Source organism: Argiope bruennichi, chromosome 9 (genome assembly GCF_947563725.1).
Source record: "Argiope bruennichi chromosome 9, qqArgBrue1.1, whole genome shotgun sequence".
Taxonomy (NCBI): domain Eukaryota; kingdom Metazoa; phylum Arthropoda; class Arachnida; order Araneae; family Araneidae; genus Argiope; species Argiope bruennichi.
Genome location: NC_079159.1, coordinates 127146048 through 127171957, shown reverse-complemented (window position 1 = coordinate 127171957; position 25910 = coordinate 127146048). Strand labels below are relative to the sequence as shown.

The 25910-nt window shown below is 27.4% G+C and overlaps 1 protein-coding gene across 4 annotated transcripts in view; it reads left to right on the top strand.

Annotated features, from left to right (window-relative positions):
• Window positions 1-2156: 2156 nt before the first annotated feature.
• Window positions 2157-25910, top strand: part of LOC129983777 (protein Son-like) — a 39130-nt gene continuing 15376 nt past the window's right edge. For 3 of the 4 annotated variants that reach the window (XR_008785448.1, XR_008785450.1, XR_008785449.1), the window contains exons 1-9: window positions 2157-2369; window positions 5156-5400; window positions 10489-11642; window positions 17153-17325; window positions 18392-18537; window positions 18633-19229; window positions 20266-20376; window positions 22617-22730; window positions 25226-25366. Coding sequence is in view for 1 of the 4 variants with exons in the window: in XM_056093406.1 (XP_055949381.1) it covers window positions 5176-5400; window positions 10489-11642; window positions 17153-17325; window positions 18392-18537; window positions 18633-19229; window positions 20266-20376; window positions 22617-22730 (2520 nt within the window). In the remaining 3 variants the exon portion in view is untranslated. The remainder of the gene's footprint in view (window positions 2370-5155; window positions 5401-10488; window positions 11643-17152; window positions 17326-18391; window positions 18538-18632; window positions 19230-20265; window positions 20377-22616; window positions 22731-25225; window positions 25367-25910) is intronic. The other variant, XM_056093406.1, reaches the window with a different exon arrangement.

Sequence of the window (25910 nt, the reverse complement as noted above, 5' to 3'; positions counted from 1 at the left end):
TAAATAGTAAATAGTTTTTTGTATTAGTGAGTACATTGAAACATACATTTGATCATATTTTTTCAAATAATTATCACATATATTTTATCCCTCTCTCTCTCTCTCTATATATATATATATATTATATATATATATAATATATAAATAAAAATTATGAAAGCGTGAATTTGTTTGTTTTCAGTTAATGATTTCTACAAATTAAAATGAAATTATTTATTCATAAGTTGCATAGATTTTAAAAAAAGGTACCCATACCTTTTATATTTCATAATTTGAAATTGTAAACATAATTTATTCAATATATACTAATTTGAGTTTCATGTTCTTTCTTTTAAGCAAACTGAAAACATCAAAGTCTCAATATTTATAAAAGTAATAACATAAGGAAAAAAAAAAAAAAATACAATAATTTCATTAGTAAGCTTTAAAATATTAACTTATCTAAGAGTAATAATTATTTTTAAAAAGAACTAACTGGGGGAACTATATTCATAAAATTCAACATTCAATACTATTTAAATAATATGTAAAAAAGAACATATGTAATTTTTCAAAAACACTGCCATAGTCATTTGTCAAAATGTATCCTTTGGACAAAAAAAAGGGAGTGGGGGGGATATGGGAAAGGAAAGAATAAAGCGGCACCAAACGAATTAAAAAGCGATGTTAATTAATTTTGCATAAACAATAATTCCATTGAAAATACTAATTAAAATTTTAATATAAGAAATAAAATTATATAACTAAGAAAATGTGGAGAAAATAATTCAAAATAATATCTTTAAAAAAAAATCAGAAGTTTTTAATAATTGATCGGCTAGCTTAATATTTACTAAACAATGTCAACAACAATGTAAACAGTGTCAACGTTATCGGCAGACATAACGACATGCGCAGAACGGTTGAAAATTGAACAGAAGCGGTTTGTTTGGTACCTGACACGTGACCGTGAATTGACCCCATTGATGTCAATGGAGTTGAAACATTCTATAACTGAATAAGTTTTAATGATTCTGAGATTTTTTTCGTCATTCTTTAGGGGCCACAATTCCCTCTGTTGGTCAAAATTTGAACTATTTTCTATTGATGAAATCTTCATGGTCCAATAAAAGGTATATACCAAGTTTCATCAAAATCAGAAGGGCAGAACAGGTTCTAAAGGAGTCCGAATAGATTCACTTTAATTATAACCACCCTGTATAACACAAATGCTTCATTTTTCCTAATGATTCCATCAGTAGGGGATCGAAATAGTGAATGAAAATAAAAATTAAATTTTTCATAAAGCATGATGAAATCTTAAACGAAAGACAAAAAACAGTCGGCAGCTGTCATTCAGCTTCTTATTCGCTTCTCATCTTCTCAGTTAGTCTGCAAAAGTAATACAAATCATAAGCTGGATGGAGACATTTGAATTAGATATCTGAAATTTTACGGATTTAATGTCGCCGACATTCGTAGCATTAATTTCTTAAACGACCGACCTAAAAGAATCGGCAAAATGCAACATATTATTGATTTGCCATCCTGTCAGTTTTTTTCTCAAATGAAATCACCCTGCCAACTTGGATATTTCGATTGTTTATAATATATTAACTTAAAAATTATCAACAAAATTATTAGGTTTTTTAAAAAATAAATAATCATATTCTTTAATGCTTAGCTCTCAACAACCGTTTGTCAACGGTGTTTTCATTTTTTCACTGACTCGCGGCTAGGAAAAGATGGGCTATTGGCCCCTACTAACGCCGTTAATTTTATGTAATGCAACTTAATCATATCGACGCTAAACGTAAGAATTTTTGCAAAAAATATGTTTATTACATTATGAAACATACATACATAATTTTTTTATTTGTATCCTGTGCAATATATAATAACAAATTTATTATTGTCGAAAAGTTCTTTAGAATTTCTGTAAATTTTTTAGCCTTTTAGGTAAATACCTAAATAAAGGGAAGGTGAATTTTGCTGTACCCCGGCAGCTGAATCCCACGCTATACCACTATCACAAAATAACTACTAAAAAAACTAGCCGGACAAATGCTGATTTAAATCTACCTGAAACTTTCTATCTTATTAGCTATTGGATTTGCCCCTTATGACGTGATACTAATCAGGCAGGTTGACTTTCTTTTAAAGTTAGAAAATCTGGCTGTCATTCACTGTTCAAACGTTTGTTATTGTTTATATTTCTGAAGGAATTTAGCAAATTTATATCTTTTTAAATATTACAATCCCCCTTTCTCCGTATGCATAACGTAATTCAAAATGAAAAACTATTTATTACATAATTGATGAAAGATAAGCGACAGTTAAAATTTGATTATGTTTGCATTCAATTATTTACAATTTTTTTCTGATATATGGTAAATATGAGTAATTTTTATTCATTAATAAATTACTTCATTTTTAGATATCAAATGCCGTTAGGATTTTCATTTTATTTTTGATTTGAATTTTTGTTGTTGTTTTCGTTTATTTTACGGTTTCGATATTTTTCTGTATTACAAATATGGAATATAGTACATGTTTTAATTTTGGAAGTGCAGAAAATGTCACACTATTATTATTCAAAAAAGTAAAGATTTACAATACTTATGTAACAATGGAATTCTGTAGAAAACAAGAATATTGAAAAATAGAATTAATAATCATTTTGCATTGATTCCTTTACTTGCCTTTTTTTTTTATTCCATGTTTTCAATCATTTGCATTTCATTCCCTGAATGCTTGGTTTTTCTTGAAGATGAAAATATTGTTAGAAGTAAAATAAAGTGAGAAATGAAATTCTATATTATTGCATTTATTACATTACTTTGAACTTAAAAATAAATCCTTATTTGAAATCGACTTATTTCTCAGTGAATCTTATACATTTATCATTCATATATTATTTAAAATATGCACCTATGCATTTAATTATTAAACATGGTAGGTTTTTTTTTAAAATTTATTTTTGATGAAATTTAAATATTTTGGTTTTCATTGCAATGATTCTGGTATATTAACTTAAGTATAATACAAATATATATTAACCTTAGAATTTATATATGTTAATAGTCCACATACTATATAAAAATTTTAGCTATGTAAGAACTAATTAGTCCTGATGATCACCTGATTTTTTTTTTATTTATAATTCAAATTGCAAACCTTGTGTACAAAACAAAATTTCGAAGTTAATTTTAACCTATTTTACCATGGAGAATATAGCTGAATTAGATAGTTTTTAAGACTTGCATTCTACTTGTTAAAATTTCATGTTGAGAAAAAAATTTATACCAAAGGTTTCTTTAGAGCTTGTCTCAAAATGAATTGGTGGCAGTTAACTTTTTATAGAAATATGGTATATTGCAAGGAAATTGAGAATGTAAATTATCACATTCATGGAAATTATATGTAAATCAAAAATATATTTATTGGCTGTATAACATCTGTACATATCAAGAAGGAAATTCTAGGAAACTGAATCAAATGAATTCACATTACATATGCATACAATAACATTATAGTTTATTTATTGCTGGTGTATACATCAGTAAACTTCTACTAAAAGCAAATTAAAATGTCACAGAAAAAAGATTATAGATTGGGTCAATTATCTTCAGGAGATTCGTATCCTTGAAATTGCAGCAACAGTGAAGGAGAAAATTGGTTTCATTCTAAGGATCAACATATATGTGTGATGAAAATATGATGCAGGAAGAATTTTTTTCCTTCACAATGATTTTTTTGGAGGTATTTATCCCAAAACATTAATTGTCATTGTCTTTTTGTAATGTAACAACATTAATGACTAAAATAAACATTTAAGATGAAGTGACTATTTTTCCAGTTACTGAAAGAGAAAAGATGGGAGAATTTGAATCGTCTGGTTATATTTACTGTCAAGTCACTCATGCAAACATATATAGAATGTATCTGGGGAAGTGTTAAATGACAAGATGAAAAGGGCTATGGAATAGCTTACAATCTTAAGTCCTTTTTCTAAGTTTATCTGAAGAAAAATACACACTCCAAATGAAAAAGAACTGAGCTTCATGTTGTTCTAAGGATAATTATTAAAAATTTAATGATCTTTGTCAATAAGTTTATTCAAAATTCAATTTAATCAGATCACAAAGTTTGTAATTTGGATTGGTGCAACAAACATGAGATTTTTAGAATCCCTGGCATGTTGTTAATGTAGAAGTGCCATTTAAACTTTTTAGTTGCATAACATGCTATGAAATGTCTAGTTATAATGATGATTCATCTATTAAGACTACAAAACTTCAGTCCCCCTCCCCTCATATTTTTTTAAAAAAAATTTTCCATTTTTAATTTTAATTAGTAATTTTTTTTATTGAAGATTTAATTAACAATGAATTTTTTAAAGTACAAGAAGTAAAGAAAAACTATAAATAAATGAAACAGTAAATCTGGAAATGTAGAGTATTTTGCCCCTGAAAGCTTCAAAATTTGCTCTGCGCATTGCTAAAGTGGCGAATCAGAAAGCAAAAACTCACTTTTTTGCTCATTTTAACTTTATTGGTGGTGGCAAAAAAGTTTGCATTTTAAATCAATAGCTATTTTCTCAAATCCAAAGTTAAATTTGTGTTCTATTTCTTTCATCTTCTACTTTATGGATTTGAACCTACTTTCATATTTTTAAATAGAATTTCTTCTGGATTAACATATATTTGTTTTGTATTAGAAATCTTTTATCAAAAGAGGATATGGCAATAATTTTATTAATTACAATAAAATTTATCAGAATTGAAGAATTTCAGATTATTCAAGGATAATAGTTTTGAAATGCATTCATTTGAGAAATTTTTTTGCATTTTAGAGATGATGCCCAATTTATTATTTTATACAATTGATTGAAATTACCTCTCATTATATAGCATTGGTAACTTTTCAATACATTTTTTATCTTTTACAGCAGTTCTGTATGTTGCTTATGTTATGTTGTTCATCTGTTGCATATCTGCAAAATATTAAAATTCCATAAATCTCAATGACAGTATATATATATATATATATATATATATATATATATATATATATATATATATATATATATATATATATATATATATAATATAAAATCAAGAATGGTATGATAATTAAAAATAAAATATTTAATTACAATTTTTTATTTTATTAGGTATTCTTTTTTGCTGTTAAATGTCATTATTTGAAGACAACTTAAACACTAATTGTGGAATTATAAATGTTGAAGATATTTTAGCAAATTTTTTCCTGAAAAAAATTGATATGAAAAGCTCAAAATCAGAAAGTGATAGTAAATACAAGAAGAAATCAAAGCACAAGAAACATAAATCAAAGAAACATAAACATAAATCAGGCAAAAGATGTGACAGCTCTGAAAGAAGGAATTCTAATAGTTTGGTAAGTTTCATTAGGTAATTTTTTTTTATCATTGTATATTTTTTAGAAAATTTAGAAGTTTATTCAAGCATTAAAAAAAAAATTAATGTTATTGATTGGGATTAAAAAAAAAACTTATACCAAACGTTATGGCCCCCCCCCCACCTTTAATATGATTTTTTCCCAATAGAATTTTATGCGTGTTGGTAAAGAATGGAAGTTTATTAATTTAAGGATTGTAAAATTATATGAACTTCTTATTTTAATTTTTCATCTTTCCTGAATTGGCTTTTTAAGGAAGGAAATAAAGCCAAATCATTGAATTTATTATTATTATTATTATTTCTTTGTTAAATTGTATGTTTCCTTTTGTTGGTTTCAAGAAAAAATAATAATTTCATTTTTTGCAGGAAAATGAGTAGGAATGTTCATAAATTGTCTAAAGGAAAAAATCATAGAATATACTATTTTCTTTCGCTTGATTTATCAAATAATTCAAGTATCTTTCTGAGGCCCACTGAATTGCAGTTATTTAATGATGCCAGTAAAGAAAATAAAATTGAAACAACATTTTAGTTTGCTCGTTCATCAGTGAGATACTTTTAAAACATTCATTGTTATTTCCTATTGAGAGATCACTCATTTTTAGTGTGCAACGAAAATTTTAAAGTTGCAAAATAATAATAATATGAAAGAGAAATCATATTTACACACCTGATCGTTTCGGTGAATGTCTATAATATCAGATTGATGATACATGATTTTGAAAGTTTCATTTAAAACATTATAGATATCAATTCTCAAACAAAACTGATATTTTTTTATGTCTAGGTACTAACTATCAGATTATTCATATACTAAATGAACAAATTCTTGATCACTTGCTTTGATACTTGCAATGATTTATGCATACTCATCACATGTTTCCATCACTTTCATAAAAATAACATAGAACTTTGATCACGTAATTGTAACTATAGCTGATAAACAAGAAATACAAGATTAATGTAAAAGCTAATAGTACAACTTTTCTGCATTTTCAATTTCTACTTTTTTTTCTTCTTTTTTTTAAATTTTAATCATTATATTGACTGACTTCACTTTGTTACTTTTTTTTTTTTTTGAATTGATGCAATAAGAATGTGGATTAAGTGAAGATATCTGAATGCATTTTATTCTTTATAGTAGAAAAGAAATGATTAATGTTGGGGGGGGGGGAGACTTTTGAAAGAGCTAAGTTTGTTTCAATGAATAATTCCATTTTGTGTGTTAATACTCATTAAAATGTTGATTTTGAAAACTGCTGTGAAACTGATTTTGAAAACTTTTTCAGAGATTGGAAGAAGGAAACATATTCACATTTCTTCATTAATTCTTTTTATGAGAAATTGGTATACTCAGATGCACACTTAATTATGTCGTCTTATTTGTTTTGATGACCTTAAAATGTAGGGAAAATATGTCGTGCTATTAGGGTAATTTAAAAAAGAAATTCCCTCAGCAAGCTAGAAGGCAAAAGATAGATTCCTTTTCATTTAAATTAATGTTTTCAAATTAATTTGAATTTTTAACCAAAAATAATGAGATACTGTATATTGAAGCATTATAGATAAGAACTTATTTAATATGTAGTTCAGCATCTGTTGCAAAATAAATATCCAATATGATCTGTATTGCAACATTTAAATGATTATGTTAAAAATAGTCAAAATTAAAAGTTATAAATCAATTTTCAGGTCATAATTTCTAAGCAATTACAGCTATCAAAAAACTTTTAATAAAAAAATTGATCAATCTAATGAGATGCTAATTCATCTAACCTGGATTTATTTTTCTGGCATCAGTAATAAAGAAATTATGGGAAAATGAAAATTTTCAAACCCCCTTTGAACTATATGGCCCATCTATGAACTCATTCGAGATTTTTCTTTTCTTATTTTTATATAAATATTGTTACAAATAAAATTATTAAGAGTTTTTTTAATAAACTTTTGGGAAAAGGTGGTTTTGGTTCCAGTGACCATGATGCTAGGAAAATTATTCTAAACTCATATTATGGGAACTATTGCAATTAATAATCTACCTTAAAAGATAGGAAAAGTTTTTCATTTCTCAAAAATACAGCTTTTAAACAGTTTATTTTTTTTTTCCCACCAACTGTAGATTCAAATGGTAGATCTGAATCTTAATGTGAATGATATCATTTTTTGAAATGAATATTTCAAAATTCAGATTTTTTTTTTTCATTAATTCAATTTTAAGGAACTTATGAGAGAAGGTTTGCTTTCATGAAATTAGCATTATAAATTTTCATTCATTTAGCCTACCTAATTTTTATAAAACTCTTTTTAAAGGAAATGAATAGAACACATTCTATAAGCAGTTTGGGAAAAAACTTTTAATGTTATAAATGTGTTCTGTATAAATCTTCATTGTTTTATTTTTTTATTAAGCTATACTCTTTGAAACTTCAATGTCTTTGTTAAAAAAAAAACTGCTGCCCTTTTATCTTATATGTTATCAATTTCACAAAATGCAACTGTATATCATCATTATTATATTTATATCCAATTTAGAAATATTTTTCTTATTTTTTTTAAAAGAAATCTTATTTAAATTAATGTTTAAATAGGTGTGAAAACTGAAGTTTGTAATAAATATTAGTTTTTTAAATAATTCTGGGTAATTAAAAGAAATTTTTTATATATGAGCTATAAAATTTGAGTTATTCAAATATCTGAACTATTTCACTACTTAATATTATATCAGTTATAATTGAAGTTAGATTTAAAGATTATTAAAAATCACTTTTTATTTTTACTAGTTTTTCTTTATTAACATGTTCATTTCATGTTTTCTTAATGATTCTGGGGGTTTTTACTTAAGACCCTTAATTTATTCATTAACTTTATTGCTGTCTAAAATTTTCTGTAAATCTTGCATATTATCTTTCCAAAACTTTCTTGTATGCTCTCCCTTGAAGGTCTTATCCATTTTATCCCATATTAAATTGTGGAACTTGGGTAAAGTTGCAAATGTCTTGTATGGGATTCATTAATAATAGTTATCAAATAGAAATCTTAGGTGTAAATCTAGCATTTTTACTGAATTGATTGTTGGTAAATGCATTTTGGATGTATTTTTTGTGGTTGATTAAAAACCAAACTTTGACACGGAATGACAATTGTAGTCATGAAATCACGCACCAAATTTCATTAATTTTAATTAATTGAAAATTTATGAGTTATTGCATTTACATACTGGTAAACATACAGACCAAAAATAGTCAACCTTTTAACAGATTTGATTACAAATTTGTTAAGATTTTATACTCTAGATGCTAAACCTGAGTACCAAATTTTATCTATTTAATTCTTCTGTAGTTATCAAGTTCATTTGTTCTCCAACAGCGTGACAGACAGGCTTTCTCTGAAGGAATTTGGTTCAAGGTTTGATAAGAATTTACATATTTGGTGTTAAGTCCATATATCTTATTTTATCTTTTTAACTCAAATCATCTTTGAGTTATCATACTGGTTGACAGACATAAAACCAAAAATGTGTTTTTAAATTGAGGAAGGTATGAAACATTATGATTTATTAAAAATCTTGTTTCCACATTTTTTGATGATTATGATATTTTCTCTGTTTTTCATATAAAAGATAAAAGTAAAAAAAAAAAAAAGGTTTAACTTTTTAAAATTGTGCTGGTAATTTTGAAATTTTATTTTACAACTGGTAAGTTGCTGTACTCTTACTAAAATTATTATTTAAAAAGTATTACATTATCTATTAAAATAAAATATAAATAAATTATTCATAAATTATATATTAAAACTCTTAAATATCTGAAACAAACTCTCTTTATTTTAAAACTGTTGTTTTCATTGTTTATACTCATTTTAACATAAAATTAAATTTCTATTGGAACCTATTAGCTTTGAATTAACTAAATTTCTCTGTTTTTTTTTATTTTTTTGTGCCTTTTACTATTAAATAAATATTGTGAAAATTTAAATAACACTCAGTTACATTAGTTCTGATGTTTACTTTAAATTTTAATTACATATATATGCATGAAATGTTCTTTTGATAAATAAGCAGGTGTGGAATGTTTTAAATTATCATTATTGAACAAAAGATCCTTTTTTAGAGATTTTTTTAAAGTTCTCTATGTGCTGATATATCTTGAAGAAAATGCAGTCATGAAGAAAAGTCATACATACATTTATTTATTTTAAGTTTGTAGGATTACTATTTAGATATTATTTGTTATGGGTCTGCCTCATGAGTATTAAAAAGAAATAAGGCGACACTTGCCAACGAGAATTTTAAGGACAAATAAGAGGTCAAAAGAGGAATTTAGCAATTTTCAACAATTCTGAAAAGAGATTCTTCATTTAAGCTATAAGACTGGAACTAAAGCTAAAGAATTGCTTGCTCAGTACTAGATTTTAAGAGGTATGGAATACCCATGCAGCTCAAAAATTAAAGTTTAAAATTAAGTACTTAAGAAAAGAATTAATTTTTAAATTACTAATAATTTGAATTTATTATATATACATGCTTATATAAATATTTATCTGTAATAAATTCATTAATCTTGATTTTAATATTTTCTAACCACTTGTATTAAATTTTCACCTTAACTTCTAAGTTATTCAGAATTTTGGCCTTCCTATATTTTTCAAGGGCTGATTTGTAACTACCCAGCAGTAAGCTGCATTATCACATGAAAGTCATTTTATTAAAATAAATGGTTACTCAGCTAGATTTTAGTGAAATGTGCTTTTGAAGGTTATATAAGCTCTGAATTCTCTCACATATTCTTCTTTCCTTTTTTCTGCCTGTTGTGATGAGTTACTCTGCTACAAACCATAATTCGACCAAAAATTTTAAAAACTGCCCCCCCCCCCCAAAAAAAAATCTATGAATAGAACTATGATTTAATCATACTATTATCATAGTAATAATGTGACTAAATTAATCATATTATTACCATTGAATTAATTGTATTATCTTCTCTCTAGAAATATCTGGCTTAATCATTGAAATTACATTATCTATATATGTAAAGGCAATTAATGTTTATATATTTATTTAATTTAGCATTTTGGATGCACTTCTAGTTCTGAAGAAAAGGATATTAAAAGACTGAAAAAATTAAAGAAACTGGATGTGAAAGACCCAGTGAAATTTAATTCTTTTTTGCCTGTGTCACTTTCTACTCAAAATGTTCTACATTCAGATGAAGATTTTGTTCAAAATGGCACATTCGCCAAAGTTGACCTTCCTTATGGACCATCTTTAGAACTATTATTGGCAAATACAGAAGTAATTGAAAGAAATGCTGAATCTAAAAAACAAGATACTTTATCATTGGATCAAAATAATGAATCATCTAGTCATCCAACAGGTTCAATATCAACTTCTTGTTACATTAATCCTATATTATGTAGTGAATCAGTTTCTTCCTCAAAAGAATCAGAAGATTCAAAATTAATTGAAAATGCCAGAGAAAGAATGAAATCTAAAGAAGAAAATGTGTTAAATGATGTAGAAATGTCTAGCGATAAATTACTCAATATCTCCAAACAGATTGTTGGTGTGTCAGAATTGAAAAGCTCCGATAATGATTCTATTGTAAAACTAGAATTAAGTGACAAAAAGGAAAAAAGGAGCAAAGATAGATCTCAGTCCAGGTCTAGAAGTAAGTCAAATCCTCGTAAGCGATCCAGATCTTCCTCTTCTCAGTCTAGATCAAGGAAACATTCAACATCTAGGTCTAGAAGTAAATCAAATCCTCGTAAGCGTTCTAGATCCAAAAGTTACTCGTCTCATTCTAGATCAAGAAAACATTCAATCTCTAGGTCTAGATCTTATTATGGGTCTTGTAAAGAAAGATCTGGTTCTAGAGACCATTCAAAATATCAGTATTCATCCCAATCAAACTCTAGACGATCTAGATTACGAAACTTGTCAAAAAGAAGAAGAAGAAGCCACAGTCAATCATCGGGAAGGCGTAGAAGGTCTCGTTCTTGGTCCTACCACAAAGAATATACGAAATCAAAGCATGATTCTAAACGAAGATCACGATCCATCAATAGAAGAGATAGGTCAAGGACACGCTGGAAAGAATGCATATCTCATCGATCAAGGAGAGAATGCAGTTACAATGATAGGTCAAACAAGAAAAAGAAATCTAGCTCTGAAAGGGAGTCAAAATTGAAAACTTCACGACCTAATTCCAAAGAGAAATATAGGTATAACAATTTATATTCTTACTTATGTTTTCATGCAATAGCTACATTCCGATTGAGAATAATTGTACTAATTATATTACTTATTTAGAATCAGACATTTAAAGCTGATTATGTGAAAAAATAGCATTTCAAAGAAGGATCCCCTCCCTTCTTTTCCTATGATAGGTTTCCCTCTAAAATCGGAGAGTTTAGGCATGTTTTTATACATGAAAACAAGTTCACTTAAAGTGCCATTTAATGCTTTTATTTTTCCTTTATTATTATTTTTTTTTTTAAATTTTCCACTGTGACTTTCTTGTGAGATATGACTTCTTGGCACAATTTTGTACATTGCCAAGATGGTATTCTTCTTTGCCAATGTTATGAGCTGTAAAGTTGGTAGCTAATTTTGAAACAAAAATTATGTTTTTAACACTCTGGTTGTAAAAAATGCCATCAGGACATTTTTTTTTTAAGTTTAAAAACATTATTCTGCTTTGCTAGACATGAGAGTAAAAGTTTAGTATTCAATTCTGTTTTTTATTAAATCGAATTTTGACTTGAGATAGGGATTTTTAGAAGTAAAAACAATTATTTCCATAATTTATATAAATTCTTATTCTGAAATCTTATTGGATAGATTTGAGGAGGAAAAAACCTTCATAAATCAGTATTCCAAAATCCAAACCATTCCTTGTTCAAAACTAAAGTATTGTAAAGTAGTACAATAAATGTTAATGATTAATTGGATTCAGCATAAATTATTTATGCGTACACACATCTAGACACACTAGTTGTTATGAAAGATTATTAATGCGTAAAAAATGATTTCACATCCCTCTCTGTTTATATGAATTTTTGAGGTCACTAGATGGCTCACTGTGTTCATTACTTTTGAAATGAACATAGTTTTAGTATCCTGAGCTTCAGTTAGCTTATATTCTGCCTTACTTTGGTTTTTATTCATCAGCTGTTGCAGGGAGAGGGGTAACTGCAATGTAAATAGAGTAATGTAACAGAGCTGGGTTCTTTAACTTTCTGCATAATCGAGGCATTTTCACATTTCTGATTTCCGAAATCTATTTATTGTTATATGTTATTTATGTTCACTCCGAATTCTATTTATTGTTATTTTTTTTTACTATTATACAAAGTCTGTTTGGGTTTTATTGTCAGTTCTGTTGCATTTAGTGTAGCATGCAGATATGTTACATATACTTCCTTTTTTATTTTGCAGTGCCTTGAATTGGATTTGTTTTGGTAAGAAAACATTGTTTATCAGAAGAGAAAAGTATTGCATTATGAATAAGACACAGATGAGAGTGATGTTACATGGTCTAAAGATTAAAAATCAAAATTTTAAGTGATTCTAATACAAATATTTATATCAGAATCTAAGCTCACTGCGAGCCTGCCTTCTATTTATTTTGTATTGTATTTTTGAAATTTTTAATAATCATTTTAAAGTTTATTAATGAATTTTGTCCATTACAACTTCAGAATAAATTGAATAAGGATTCTGAGAATTCTTTCACAACATAAATGAGTTTTTTTTTAATATATTTTAATGTACATTAAAAGAAAAAGATTACTAAATGTTAATTTAACATATATGACAACTGAATTAATAATCTAAATAGGTATCAAAAATTTTGATGTTAGGACTTAAATTTTATTTTTTATGATTATTTTTTTTTTTAAAGTTAGGCTTTGCGAATCCCCATCCTGTGGGATCATTCCTTTTGTGTACACTCCGTCCCGAGCGAATGTCTAGAATAGAAACACCCCGTCCCAAAAGTGTTGAAGGCATAAATGAAACTTTCATATCCTTGTCACACACAATGTTAGATTGGAAGTCAAAGTATAGTTATTAGATCAAGATATTATTTCAATTTTGACACATTCTTAGTAATAACGTAAAAGTGAAGGAGCTATGTAGGGGAAGGAAATGAATGTTCAATTCCAATACCTCTTCTTTCAATGCTTCTTTTAATAACAAACACAATCACAATATTGCAATCTGATTAACATTAAGCTTTAAAGTACAGTTGAAACTTAAATATATAGGGTGTTTCATAAATATACAGGGTATTTCAAAGTTCTCTCCAAATTTTAAAATGGCAGAGCTGCTAAACAGTGACAGACAGAAAGGTGAAACACATGGTACATTAGACTGACAAATCTACAATTTGTTATACTCCAGTTGGCAGAAATAGTTCTAAAATTTGGCTAATAGGTATCTCCACAGGAGTATAAAGTTTTAAATAATATTCAGAAGTCATGAAAGCTCATTCATCAGTCTGTTTCATTGCAGACATGTATAATGGAGTTAAGTTGTATTGAATTAATTATTCAAGAACATCATGTTGTGTTGAAGAACATGTTTTTATTGTACTCGTATATTGCAGACTAGATGAAAATCCTACAATGAGAAAGCGAAATTGAATGTTAATAAATGTCCCCACCTGAAAGCAATTCATAATTGATTCGACAAGTTCAAACAGACAAGCAGCATGGCCAATGATTTTGCGGGAAATGTGGGATGATCATTCATTACACCTTAAAATGTGCTAGCATTTGAAGAAATCATTAATCATAATTGTCCAAAATCCATCAGATAAGCAGCAGCTGAAGTTGGTTTGTCAAATGCCACCATGTATAGAATAATACAAAAAGGCTGAAGCAGTTTCTCTATAAAAAGCAATGTCATCAAGCAATTACGAATACAATTCTGTGACAAAGAAAAAACGTCCCAAATGAGATACTCCTCCAGATAATTGATGAAAATAAAATTGTTGTAAGCTCTTTATGGTTCATCAATGAGGCCCATTTTTACTGGATTTCTAAATAAGCAAAACTGCCGAATATGAAGGATTGAAAATCTACTTGCGTGTCTTGCAAAACCACTACACTGTGCAAAAGTTAGTTTGGGCTACTGTCCAGCAAAGGGATTATTGGTCTTTTTTACCTGAGGAAATGATTAACTCATTCCAATATATTGAAATTTTACTGCAATTTGTTGCTACATTTCAAACTCTAGAAGATTCTTCAGAGATTTCATGTTTTATACAAGATGATCACCTTTTTGTCACTCACTCAGAGTTAGAGAGTCAGAGTTTTGTCATTTCAGAGTTGGAGAGTCCTTTATGAAATAACCTTACATAATGAAAAGAAGTACACATGACATACAAATTAAATAGAAATTAACTGCTATCAGAAAAACATGCTAAACTAAAATAGATTATGACAACATCTATGAATAATTAATGAAAATAATTAATGGATTGTCTGATTACAGAATGATAATAAATCTGAACTATATAAAAATCACTTGGCATTATCAAATTTTCCAAAAGTCTATATATTATTTTGATGTTCAAAATCCTGCTTGGAGAATTCCATAGGACATGAGGGATTGAGTATCCAACAATACTATGAGTTGAATATTATTTAGTAGGGTATTAAGAATTTATGTACTTTTATTTAAATTAAAACTTGAAATGAGTAATTTTAAATTATGAGGCTGGAACTTTAATTGTGGCAACACTTTGTAGACACACTAAGATTGCTGTAGACATACCAAGCAACAAAACCAAATATTCCCTATACAACACGTTAGTTATATACCTATTTTACCTCTGAGCAACAGGACTCTCCCTTCCTACATCACTCATTTGTAGAGTGACAAGAAGAACTGAGCCTTGTGTTTGTTTGTGGTCTAGTGCAATGTTTTTGTAATAAGAGCTGCAGAATTGGATAAAAATTGAATGTGCCAAAGGTCATACAGCACAACAGTGTCATCTAGGTCTTCAGGAGGCTTGCAGGGAATCTGCATTGCCTTATAGAATGGTGGCAAGGTGGGTAAAATTCTTCAACAAAGGATGTCAGAATGTGGCAGATGTACATTGGCCAGGTCATCCAAGTGTTAGTGAAGAAAAAATATATGTTGTTGTCCCACTAATAGATGCTATATGATTCATGAACTGGCAAAGAGACTGGATTGGCACATGCAATTGTGCTTCACATTCTAAAGGAACACCTGGACACGTAAATGGTGTCATTATGGGTCACCACAAAGATCGAAATTATCTTTTTAAAATTGACATAAAAAGATCGAAATAATGTCTTATATCGTCTTTTAAAGTTTTTATGGGCTTATGGTTTCTTTATGGCTTAAAAATCACTTTTTCTCAACATATCTAATTAGATGTACTATTTGTTTTCATTGATTTGTTTCTATTTTATGTAAATCTCATAGTTCTGATGTCATGAGCAATAAGAATTGACTATGTCATCATGACCAATCAGGTTTTTCCGCATGTTCTTAATAACTGTATATATGTGGAGTGCAAACTTTTATGTGCAACAAATAAAGAAGCAACGGAAAAAAAAAATTAATGGAAAAAATAATGCTATTTTTATTATGTGATGTTTACTTATTTCAAGTTGAAATAAATGGTTTTTGTGGCAGATGAAGTAATCATTTTTGCAGCAGTAGTAAGCAACTACTTAATGACTTTCCCCAACATTATCCTGATTCATACTATTTCACCACAGCAAACCATTAATGTATAATATTACTGTTCATTTTTGAATGCTATCTGAGACTGGCTTTGAGAAAAAGTGGCAACACTTTCCGCAGAACCACTTTATCATTTTGCGTAACAATACTCGTCCACACACAGTATAACTGTGACTGGTTTATCAGATCAATGAGGGGTGATAAGTGCTATACCATCCATCATATTCCCTAGACTTAAGCCGTTGCGAGTTTGGTTTAATTCCTAAAATGAAGGAACTATTTTGTTGCATTGGCTTCAGAGATGCTTCAGGCAATAGGCCATTAAAACCGGCAACAGAACAGATGTTGTTACAAGTATCTTAAGATTACAATATCATTGGTAACGGTTGTACATAATGCCAGTGACTATATTGAAGGACAGTAAAACTAAGTAAATAGTTACCACTATTAAAATTCCAATCCTTGTATTAAATACTGTTAATTTACTTTTTAAAAAAAAATTAAAGTTGTATAAAAAAAGCTGACTTATTTAATGACTGAATTTTACTGCCCTTTGAAATAAACTAGCATAAAATAACATTATTCTAATCTTTAAGAATTCTATCACTATAGTTTAATAGCTTTTACAAGTTATACAAATTACATATAGAATAACATCATAAATTTATACTATTAGAAATCTAATAGTATAAGCTTTTTTTCTAAGATAAACAAAGATTTGTTTATCTCAAAAGTGAAATGTTATTATAGTTGGTAACTATGATGAGTTCAATTTTCTAAGGGCTTCACTCTAAACATTTGTAGGCATACTGTCTAATTACACCACTTAGGTAGATGTATTTTATATTTTAAATAAGAGTATTTGAATTATAAGAATAGGTTGTATTTATATTTTGTCTAATATCAGGATATTCAAAAATCATATAAATATTTTTATGAAACAATAATTTAAAAAATCACTATAAAAATGCATTAACTTAAAAATATTTTATGTTTTGATAATTTTTAGTTCTTCAAAAAGTTGCAAAATTGATCAGGCAAAGATTCGTGAAATTGCTGAGAAGAATGTTTTGAATATGATACAGCAAGGCACATTACCTGAAGGCTTTTCCATAGAAAATTTCAAAAAGAAAGAACTTGTTTCAGTTACAGCTGGCAGAAAATCTGTGCAAGAACTTACAGGTTATATTTTTGTTTTATACATTTACATATTGTAATAGTCTTAAAATTAATGTACTGGTTTTTTAAAACAGCATGCTACAATAAACTTTTAAAAAGGCTCTAATGATAATAATCTTTTACATGTAATTTTAAAATAGAAAAGTATGGTAAAATTATAATTATTAGAGTAAGAATTTTAAGCATTTATTGCTTTTATGAGGGATTGGAACCTGCTTATTTGGAGCTACATGGAACTCTTTTAATGCACATTTGCAACTCTTTTTTTTTAAATTTAAATGAAGAAAATAAAGTGAAATAAAATATGAAATTTATGTTAAAGACAGAATTTCTAACAATATTTCATAAAATAATTTTGTACATTTCATTATTTTTCTTTAACTTTAAATCTTTTTTTGATTAAGAGAAATTAATTAATTTGTAAATAACAATCTCATATTCTACAAATAAAAGAAAAGTATTTATGCTTGAACAACAAAAATTTCATTAGAAAGTATTTATTGCTATTTTTTTTTTAAATATGTGACTTTAATATTCATTCTACTAAACTAAATCCAGTTGCATGACTGCCCTATTTGGGCCAAGGCCTACAGTGACCATATCTGCTTTCATGTCCGAGGGCCCTGGGGTTTGCAAGGCATATGTCCCAATTAGGTGGTCAGCCTAATGCGGAACCCCCAGTGTTTAGTTCCTAAGCATGCTTGGCCCTCACTTTATCGACCCATTGAAGGGATGGAAGGCTGAGTCAACCTTGCCCAGCCCAAGGATCAACATTCATACTACTTATTATAATTAAAAATCCAATATATTGTTTGATGAAAGAAAAATTATTTATGTAAAATTGTTTAAAATCACTTAATTATTATCTAATAATTATATTTTTAGTTATGGCTATTGCAACGTTAATAGTAAATAATTTAATTACTGTGTATGTTATTACAGTACCCTCTAAGCAATGTAAAAAACAAATTTATTTTAATAATATAAGAATTGGGGTTAACTTTAAAAAATATGTGCCTTAAATTCTTAGAAAAAGTTTTTGCTTTTAATATATGTGGTGATGTTTCAGATTTCTGTGCCAGACTATCCAAAAAAGAAAATGAATCTGATACTGATGGTGATACTAATGATATCAGCAACCTTGAAGGAGAAAATGACTTTATTCATCATCCTTTCAAACTGAAAGAACAGACAATGATAAAATTAAATATTAAAGTAAGCAGTATGCTTCATACACTTTTTTTAAGATTTTGAACCATTTTAGATGCTAAATGTTCTAATTTACATAAGCATTGCTTGCATTATTTCAGAATGCTGTACAAATTCCAGTTAAAACTCATGCTGAAAAGTTTGCTGAAACAGCCAAGCTAAGCTCTCAATTTCCTGTTTCAAGTGGTAATCAGCACAAACAGAAAGAACTTGAATGGATACCTGTAGTACCTGAAGAAAGTAAAAATGTTCTTAAACCAAATGAAATCAAAAGCATCATTCCTATTGAGTTAACAACTTCAGTCGGAAAAAACTTTGCTCCAAAGATAATGGAAAGCTCTGCATCAGCCACATCAGCACCTCTGCCTGTTTCTAATGACATTCCGTCCATACCTCTGCCTTCTACTCCTAATCAACCATTGCTACCCCCTCCACTTCCTCCTTTAACACCATCACTTCCACCTTTACCAACACCTCCTGTTCCTCCATTTCAGTTACTGTCTTCAAATTTAGTTACACAGACTTCTGAAGTGAAAGCACAATGTACAAATAACACTGAAACACAGTCGCCATTGAGTTATCCATCTTTATCATTGTCTAGTAATTTGCCAGTGCCAACTTGTAATTCAGTTCAAGTATCATGTACAGAAAGTGGTAGATCATTTTTCAAGAATCAACCAGTGTCAGCTTCAACATCCGTAAGAAAATCTAAATGTTTTTAATATATATTAATGTATAGATTTAATTTATTTGCAATGTTTGAAATAATTTCTTGGAGTTTCACTACTTCTTTCATACACTCTTTTTAAAATGTCTTTCAAATCATTGTATTCAACAATAAATAATTTCTTTGTAATTCAAAAATTTGTATTTATGTTGGAAATGCAATACTATTTCTATAGAAGTTGCTTCCAATATTCAAATGCCGAACAAAAAGGTCTTGTAAGAAATTATAATACTTTGTATTGGCTAACTTGTAATAAATTAATCTTGTGATTTTTATCTTTGATGTCCCATGAAGAATTTTACTTACATAAAGCTGAAACACAAATATACTTTGGCTGACTCATTTGTAGCATAAAAAAAGAATAATTCTTGAATCACCATCTAATTTGTGCTGTTGGATGACTTTTAAAGCTCTTCTTTTTGAAACAATACTATTTCCCTTCTCCCTATGTTTAATACTTTTTTTTTTTTTTTTTTTTAAATCTATAGTGAACTAAAAGTTGTTTCAATTTAAAGATGTAAGTTATATGAGTTGCTCTGTGATATTAATTTAGTGTATGTTCATTCTGGGAACATTTAAGAAATCTGGCATAGAATGTTTTATAGTTATCACTAATGCTTGCATTAAAATTTCTATTTATGGTATTTTAATTTTATTTCATCATTTTGTTTATTCAATTTATTACTGCAAGTTTTAATTAGATGATAGGAAAACTAGAAAGCCTACATATGTTTATCTTGAATATTGTATGCATTTGGAATGTATAAACTTTCATTTTTGAAATACATTTAGCATAATCTTTTAACATAAGCAAATGTTTTTTTTTTTCCCATCTAGGTAGAGCTGATAAAATTATCATTGGATTGACTGTCATTAATTATATTTTCTGTATATTACTTTATTATAAAAAATTAAAAACAAATAATTTCCCAATTTTAACTGTAAATTTCTGATTTTGTATTTCTTTAAATTGTTGATTGAATTAAGGTTTTTATCCTTTATTACAGCAATTTGACTTCTCTTCAGTGTTTTGTAAGAAATTTCAAGCTGAACAAAAGCTTCAAGGAGATCCAAACAATGCTGAAGCTTTAAAGGCCATCCAAGATGCTGAAGCAGCTGTAAGTATTGCAGCCATTCTTCATTTATTATATTTCCACTCTTCAATATTTAAAAGCCTTGGGAATTTTGGTGTTTTTTAAAGCACCGATCTGCTTTTTCAAACATTTCCTTAAAACTTGTTTTTGGAAATGGAACTTTTAATGGCTTATAATTACTTAGTTAAATCTGAAATTAATGAAAATTAATTTTAAATAATTGCTTGGAATCAAGTTTTAATTTGTAAAAATTGTTCTAAAATTTTTCTAGAAATTAGAAATAAAAGTTGAAATAAAAAAATATTTAAGATACTGTTGTGACATTTGGAGTGTAACATATGGTTCCAGTGAAAATTTGAATTTTATAGCTTTATTATTGAAAAATTATCATTATTTACAATCCAAGAATTATTTTATGTTGAGATGTGGGGATCTCGAATTCAGTTTGTTGATTTAGGTCAGTAGATCTAATTTATAGTTCCACAATAAAATTTTAGTTGTTTTGTGCAGTAGTGTAACCTTAAAAATTTCTATATTTCTAGTAATTAGTTACATGTGGACCCATTTGAAACCATTTTAAACTGTGCATGTTTTAAAATGTCAACATCTGTTTCTTTTTGTTCAAAGTATAGTACTTCTCCTGCCAATTTGAAATTGAGGAGCTATAATAGAGAGATAACAATGAGTTGTAAAACTAGAATAAGAAATTAAAATTATTTTAAAAAGTGAATAAATTAGCAGTTAAACATTGAATCTTTAACAGTGGGAAAGTTGTTGTGGGAATCACTTAAAAATTATGCTTTAAATATTCATCACTTACTTTATGTAAGTTCTCTGATGGAAAAAAATAATGCCTTCTAAAATAATCTTGAATACTAATAAATATATTACCTTACTTCTTGCACTTAGCATATATTCCTGCATCTACACTACCTGGCAAATGATGACTGATCACTTGCAATTTTAGATATTTTGTTAAATATCTAGAGAAAATACAGTTGGAATTATCATGAAATGGCAGATCTGTAAATAACATAGTAGATGTCTTATATTTCTGTTGATTTTTACACGAAACCCCATAGGGGGCCATCATTAAGTTGGAAAAAAAATATATGCAGAATGAATGAATATACTAATGAAGCACATAACTTTAGCACATGATTAAGAGGGCTTTTGTTATAAACTGTGTTCCTTTTTAAGAAAATAGCTCATATATTCGTGGAGAAATTAATATTTTCATAAAAACCATTTGAAATTTTACCAAGTTTTTTTTTTTTATATATAATTTGCAAAGTTATTAATATAAAAGAATGTTCTTTTCCGAGACCATGAAAAAAGATATTGTACACAAAACCCTGCAATCAGAATTAAAAGATACTAAATATTGAATGAAAAATGAGCAGTTTACTAAATAACATTTCATTATGCATGTATCCATACAATTAAAATGTAATGTACATAATGTATTAGCTGAATTTTTGTATGGAGCAACTTTTGTGAAAGTTGAAGCCAATAGAATAAGCTGGAAATACATTGTTTTCAAAAAGGAGCAAAAAATGAGGGACTGTATCCAACAGTGTTGCCACACCTCTGGGATAATTGGAAAAACACAGGGAATTTAAAATTTGACAGAAAAAAAATCAGGGAAATGCAGGAAAATTTGGAAATTTTTTCTTAAAAACTTCAAAAATCCTGGAAAATAAATTTAAAAAAACTTTTAAAAGTATAAAAGTTGCACTTTTTGAAAATGGTTGTATTTGCATATTTGGTTCATATATCTACTAATTTCTAAATTTGTCTAGTAACTTGTAAAAGTGAAAATTGAAGCTGAGGATATTCTTTACAGAATTGAATCTTGTGTGTAAATAAAAATGTGTTTGTAAAATAAACCATTCTAATTATACAGTTTTAAATTGTAGACTTTTTATTGAAGGAAAACAAACTGTTCAATACTTTAGAAAAGTTTTCAAAAGTACTGTTCAATACTTTAGAGCTGATGAAGTGAATTTTAACATTTTATGAAACTGAAGCAGTCAATTTCATTTTTACACTAATCAGCAATGTTTTAAACATTCCTGTCATTGAAATTAAAATACTGGCTCCCTGCATCTATTCTTTTGAGCATTCTATATATTTAAGAAATAAAATTTTAAGTTTTTTAACGTTTATTGTATTCCAGTTTGCAGAAAATTTATGAAAGTCATATAATGAAGCATATGAAATAAATACCAAATTTCAGAATTTTATGCATATATATATTCTAGATACAAGAATGGGTGAATTCATGCAGAGTTCCAGGAATGTTTTATGGAAATACATATGTGAAACCTCTTCCACGGGAACGACTAGGTGGATTCAAGGACTATCGTGTGAAAAGAGTAATTAGAAATCTTTTAGTGCATTTCTTTTAGAATAAAATTTTCTCTCTTTATCCAATTTTTTTATTGAAAAGTTGATTCTTAAACCTTTATTTTAACCAATTTCTTTCCTCTTTCAGGTTTTTCCTTCATTATTTCTTCCTCTCATAAATTGCTTATTTAAAAGATGTTTTCTCTATTTAAAAAAAATCTTCCCTAATCATTTTTTTAGATTATTATTATTATTTTATCTCTGTCTATTTTTTATTTTATCAAATAATTTATTTTAGAAATTAATATCCCTCTCTTAATTACTCTACATACAAGGATATTCAAAATGAAAGAGCATTTAAAATTTTATTTCTAATTAGAAATAATAGGCAAATATACTATGCATCACTGGATTAAGGAAAGTTCAAAGTTTTATTTTTTGCATTTAATATGATCACTATTCATTATGCAACAAAGATTAAATTAAAAGTTCATTTCTTGCCATACATGAAGTAATTGATTTGTGATTATTCAACTCTCTGCTTCAACAATTTGATCGTGAAGAGTATACAGTGGAAGTGGTACATACATGTATTTATATATATATATATATATATATATATATATATATATATATATATATATATATATATACACCACCACAGGAATTTCTATATTTCCTAAGATTTGATCAAAATCCATTCAGATTCTCTTGAAATTTTCATCTGATATGCAAAGATGATCACTGCTTCTCCTTTTGCATAAACAATTCTCTTTTACAAATTTCTTATACTAACTATCAACCTGTCTATGACAGGGTAGTTTCTTTGTTGAATTTTTACTACTGCACTGTAGAAGGGATTCATTCTTTTCACACTTCAGTAAATAAAACAAATTTTAATAAGGTTTTATTATTTTTCTGCTAACAAACAACAATGCCACTTTTACCTGGATTATTCAAATGCATGATGTAAAATTTTGAACTTTCCTCTATTCAATTATGCATTATATGTGTCTCTATATATTGTCATTCATTTGAAATAAATATTTGAAGTTTGCACCCTCTTTTTGAATAACTCTTGTTTATAAATTTCTTTAAACATATTAAAAATTAACATTAGGAAAAAATATTTTCAAATTTAGTCCACCTGGGCTCTTTTATTTTTCTTTTAAAAAATCTTCTGCAATAAATTCAACACATTGCTTCAAAATTATGAAAATATTTTTATTTTATTAATTTTGTGAATACAATAAAAGTTTAATCCATTGGAAAGCCTGAACAGTATTGAAAGTATCCTGAATAAGAATGTATTTTTGTGCAATGTGAATTTTTAAAACACTCATTAATTTCTGTTTATCATGTCTAAAGTAGTTCTAAATTTTATTTCTGTATATACAAAATGCACCAAAATTTGTATTTTATATTTCAGAATTAGTCCCCCCTTCCTCTCTCTCTCTCACAAACACTTTTTTTAGATTAATATACTAGTTATTGTTATTACTAGTTAAGCTATTCAAATTATGATTGGGAAGAGATTTATGAAAAACAACATGTCATTTATGAAAAAGGATGGGGAAAGAATTTATAAATCTGAAGTCAAAACTTAGTAAAAAACCTTCAATGTGTGCTCCATCTGTATCCCTGAAGATTCCAAATCTGTCATTAAAATTATGAAATACATTGTGACGCATTTCAGAAGTTTCTTCCTAAACAGCTAGTTGAATAAATTGCTTGAGTTTAACTAACTATATCTATAAATTATATATATATATATATATATATATATATATATATATATATATATATATATATATATATAAAACACACATTTTTAACCCTTTTTTTTTTTTTTTTTTTTTTTTTTTTTAATATCCAATTTTACAAAAATCAATACTCACTTCTGGAATTCTGTATCTATTGAATCTTTGGTTCCAACTGCATACAGTAATTAAATATGATGGAACCAATTACTGTACCGATTTTAGTTATCTGTTTATAACATAAATGAATAACTGAATAATTTAATTTTATATATGAATTAGATTTGTAGATAAATAAAATGCTGTGCAAATAAAAAGAGTACAATCTATAACTAAGAAAACACGATATCCTAAATTAAGAAGTTGCTGCTTCTCACCCTCCCCCCTCAGCTTTTATAAAACTATAAATGTTCTCCTTGTTTGAATGTTTTGAAATTAAATCACCTAAGTTTTTATTTGGTGATTCACCAATCTTCAATCTATGATTCTAAACCATGCATTTTTATATTAATATTGTTGTTGGCATGCCCCAAAAAATATTGACAATTTATTCATAGGTCAAGAGATAAAAAGCATTGATTGTTTATTTTTTTAAAAAAAATATAGTTATTTTCAACACTTTTCTTATTTTATGGACATGCTTAAGATTATGAAACACATTAAAATGCATTTTAGAAAATTCATGAAGGTTTCATTTTGGGATTCAGTGCGTTTTATGTGATTTCATATTTTTAAAGCTGTTGAACTTGTTTATTGTATTCCAGACTTTGTGCTTTATAGTATGCATCTTGCTGCTCATGTTTTTGGGGTAAGAATTTAATATGAGTCTGCAACAAGCCCCCAATTTATTCAAGCAGGACCTTGCCACTTTATGACATGGAAGTTGAAAAATTATTATAAGTATGGTAAGTGTTCATTAATTGCTATCAACCACAAATACCTCTATTAGTGCCATTCTTATAAAAACATTCAAATGTTAGGAGAATAAAGAGTAGAAGCCTTAATGCATTCATTTTCAAAGAAAGAATTTAATTTTGTAGAGTGATTTTTATTTTTTGTTGTAAGAAAAATATTAATATAAGATGTATAAATGTTGAATGGAAGATATGTTAAATACAGGAGATTTATAATTTCTAGTAATGTTTCACAGTTTGCTAACCTGCTTTACTTTAATGCATGTAAAACTTTATTCATTCTTGCATTTAGATGTTTTTTATATTGATGGCACTTTTAGAGATTTGTATTTAGAACCAACTGTTTAAATAACATTAAAAAAAAAAGTTCCTGCAATTTGACAGGAAACCTATAATTGAAATTAGGTTTCCTTTTCCCAGATGTCCTTTATAAGAATATGTTATGAATGACTTGTTGTCATTGTTTAAACATTAAGAAGTCAAAAAGATCCATCAGATAACTTGTAAAAAGATTTCAGAGAGGTTAAGTATGTAA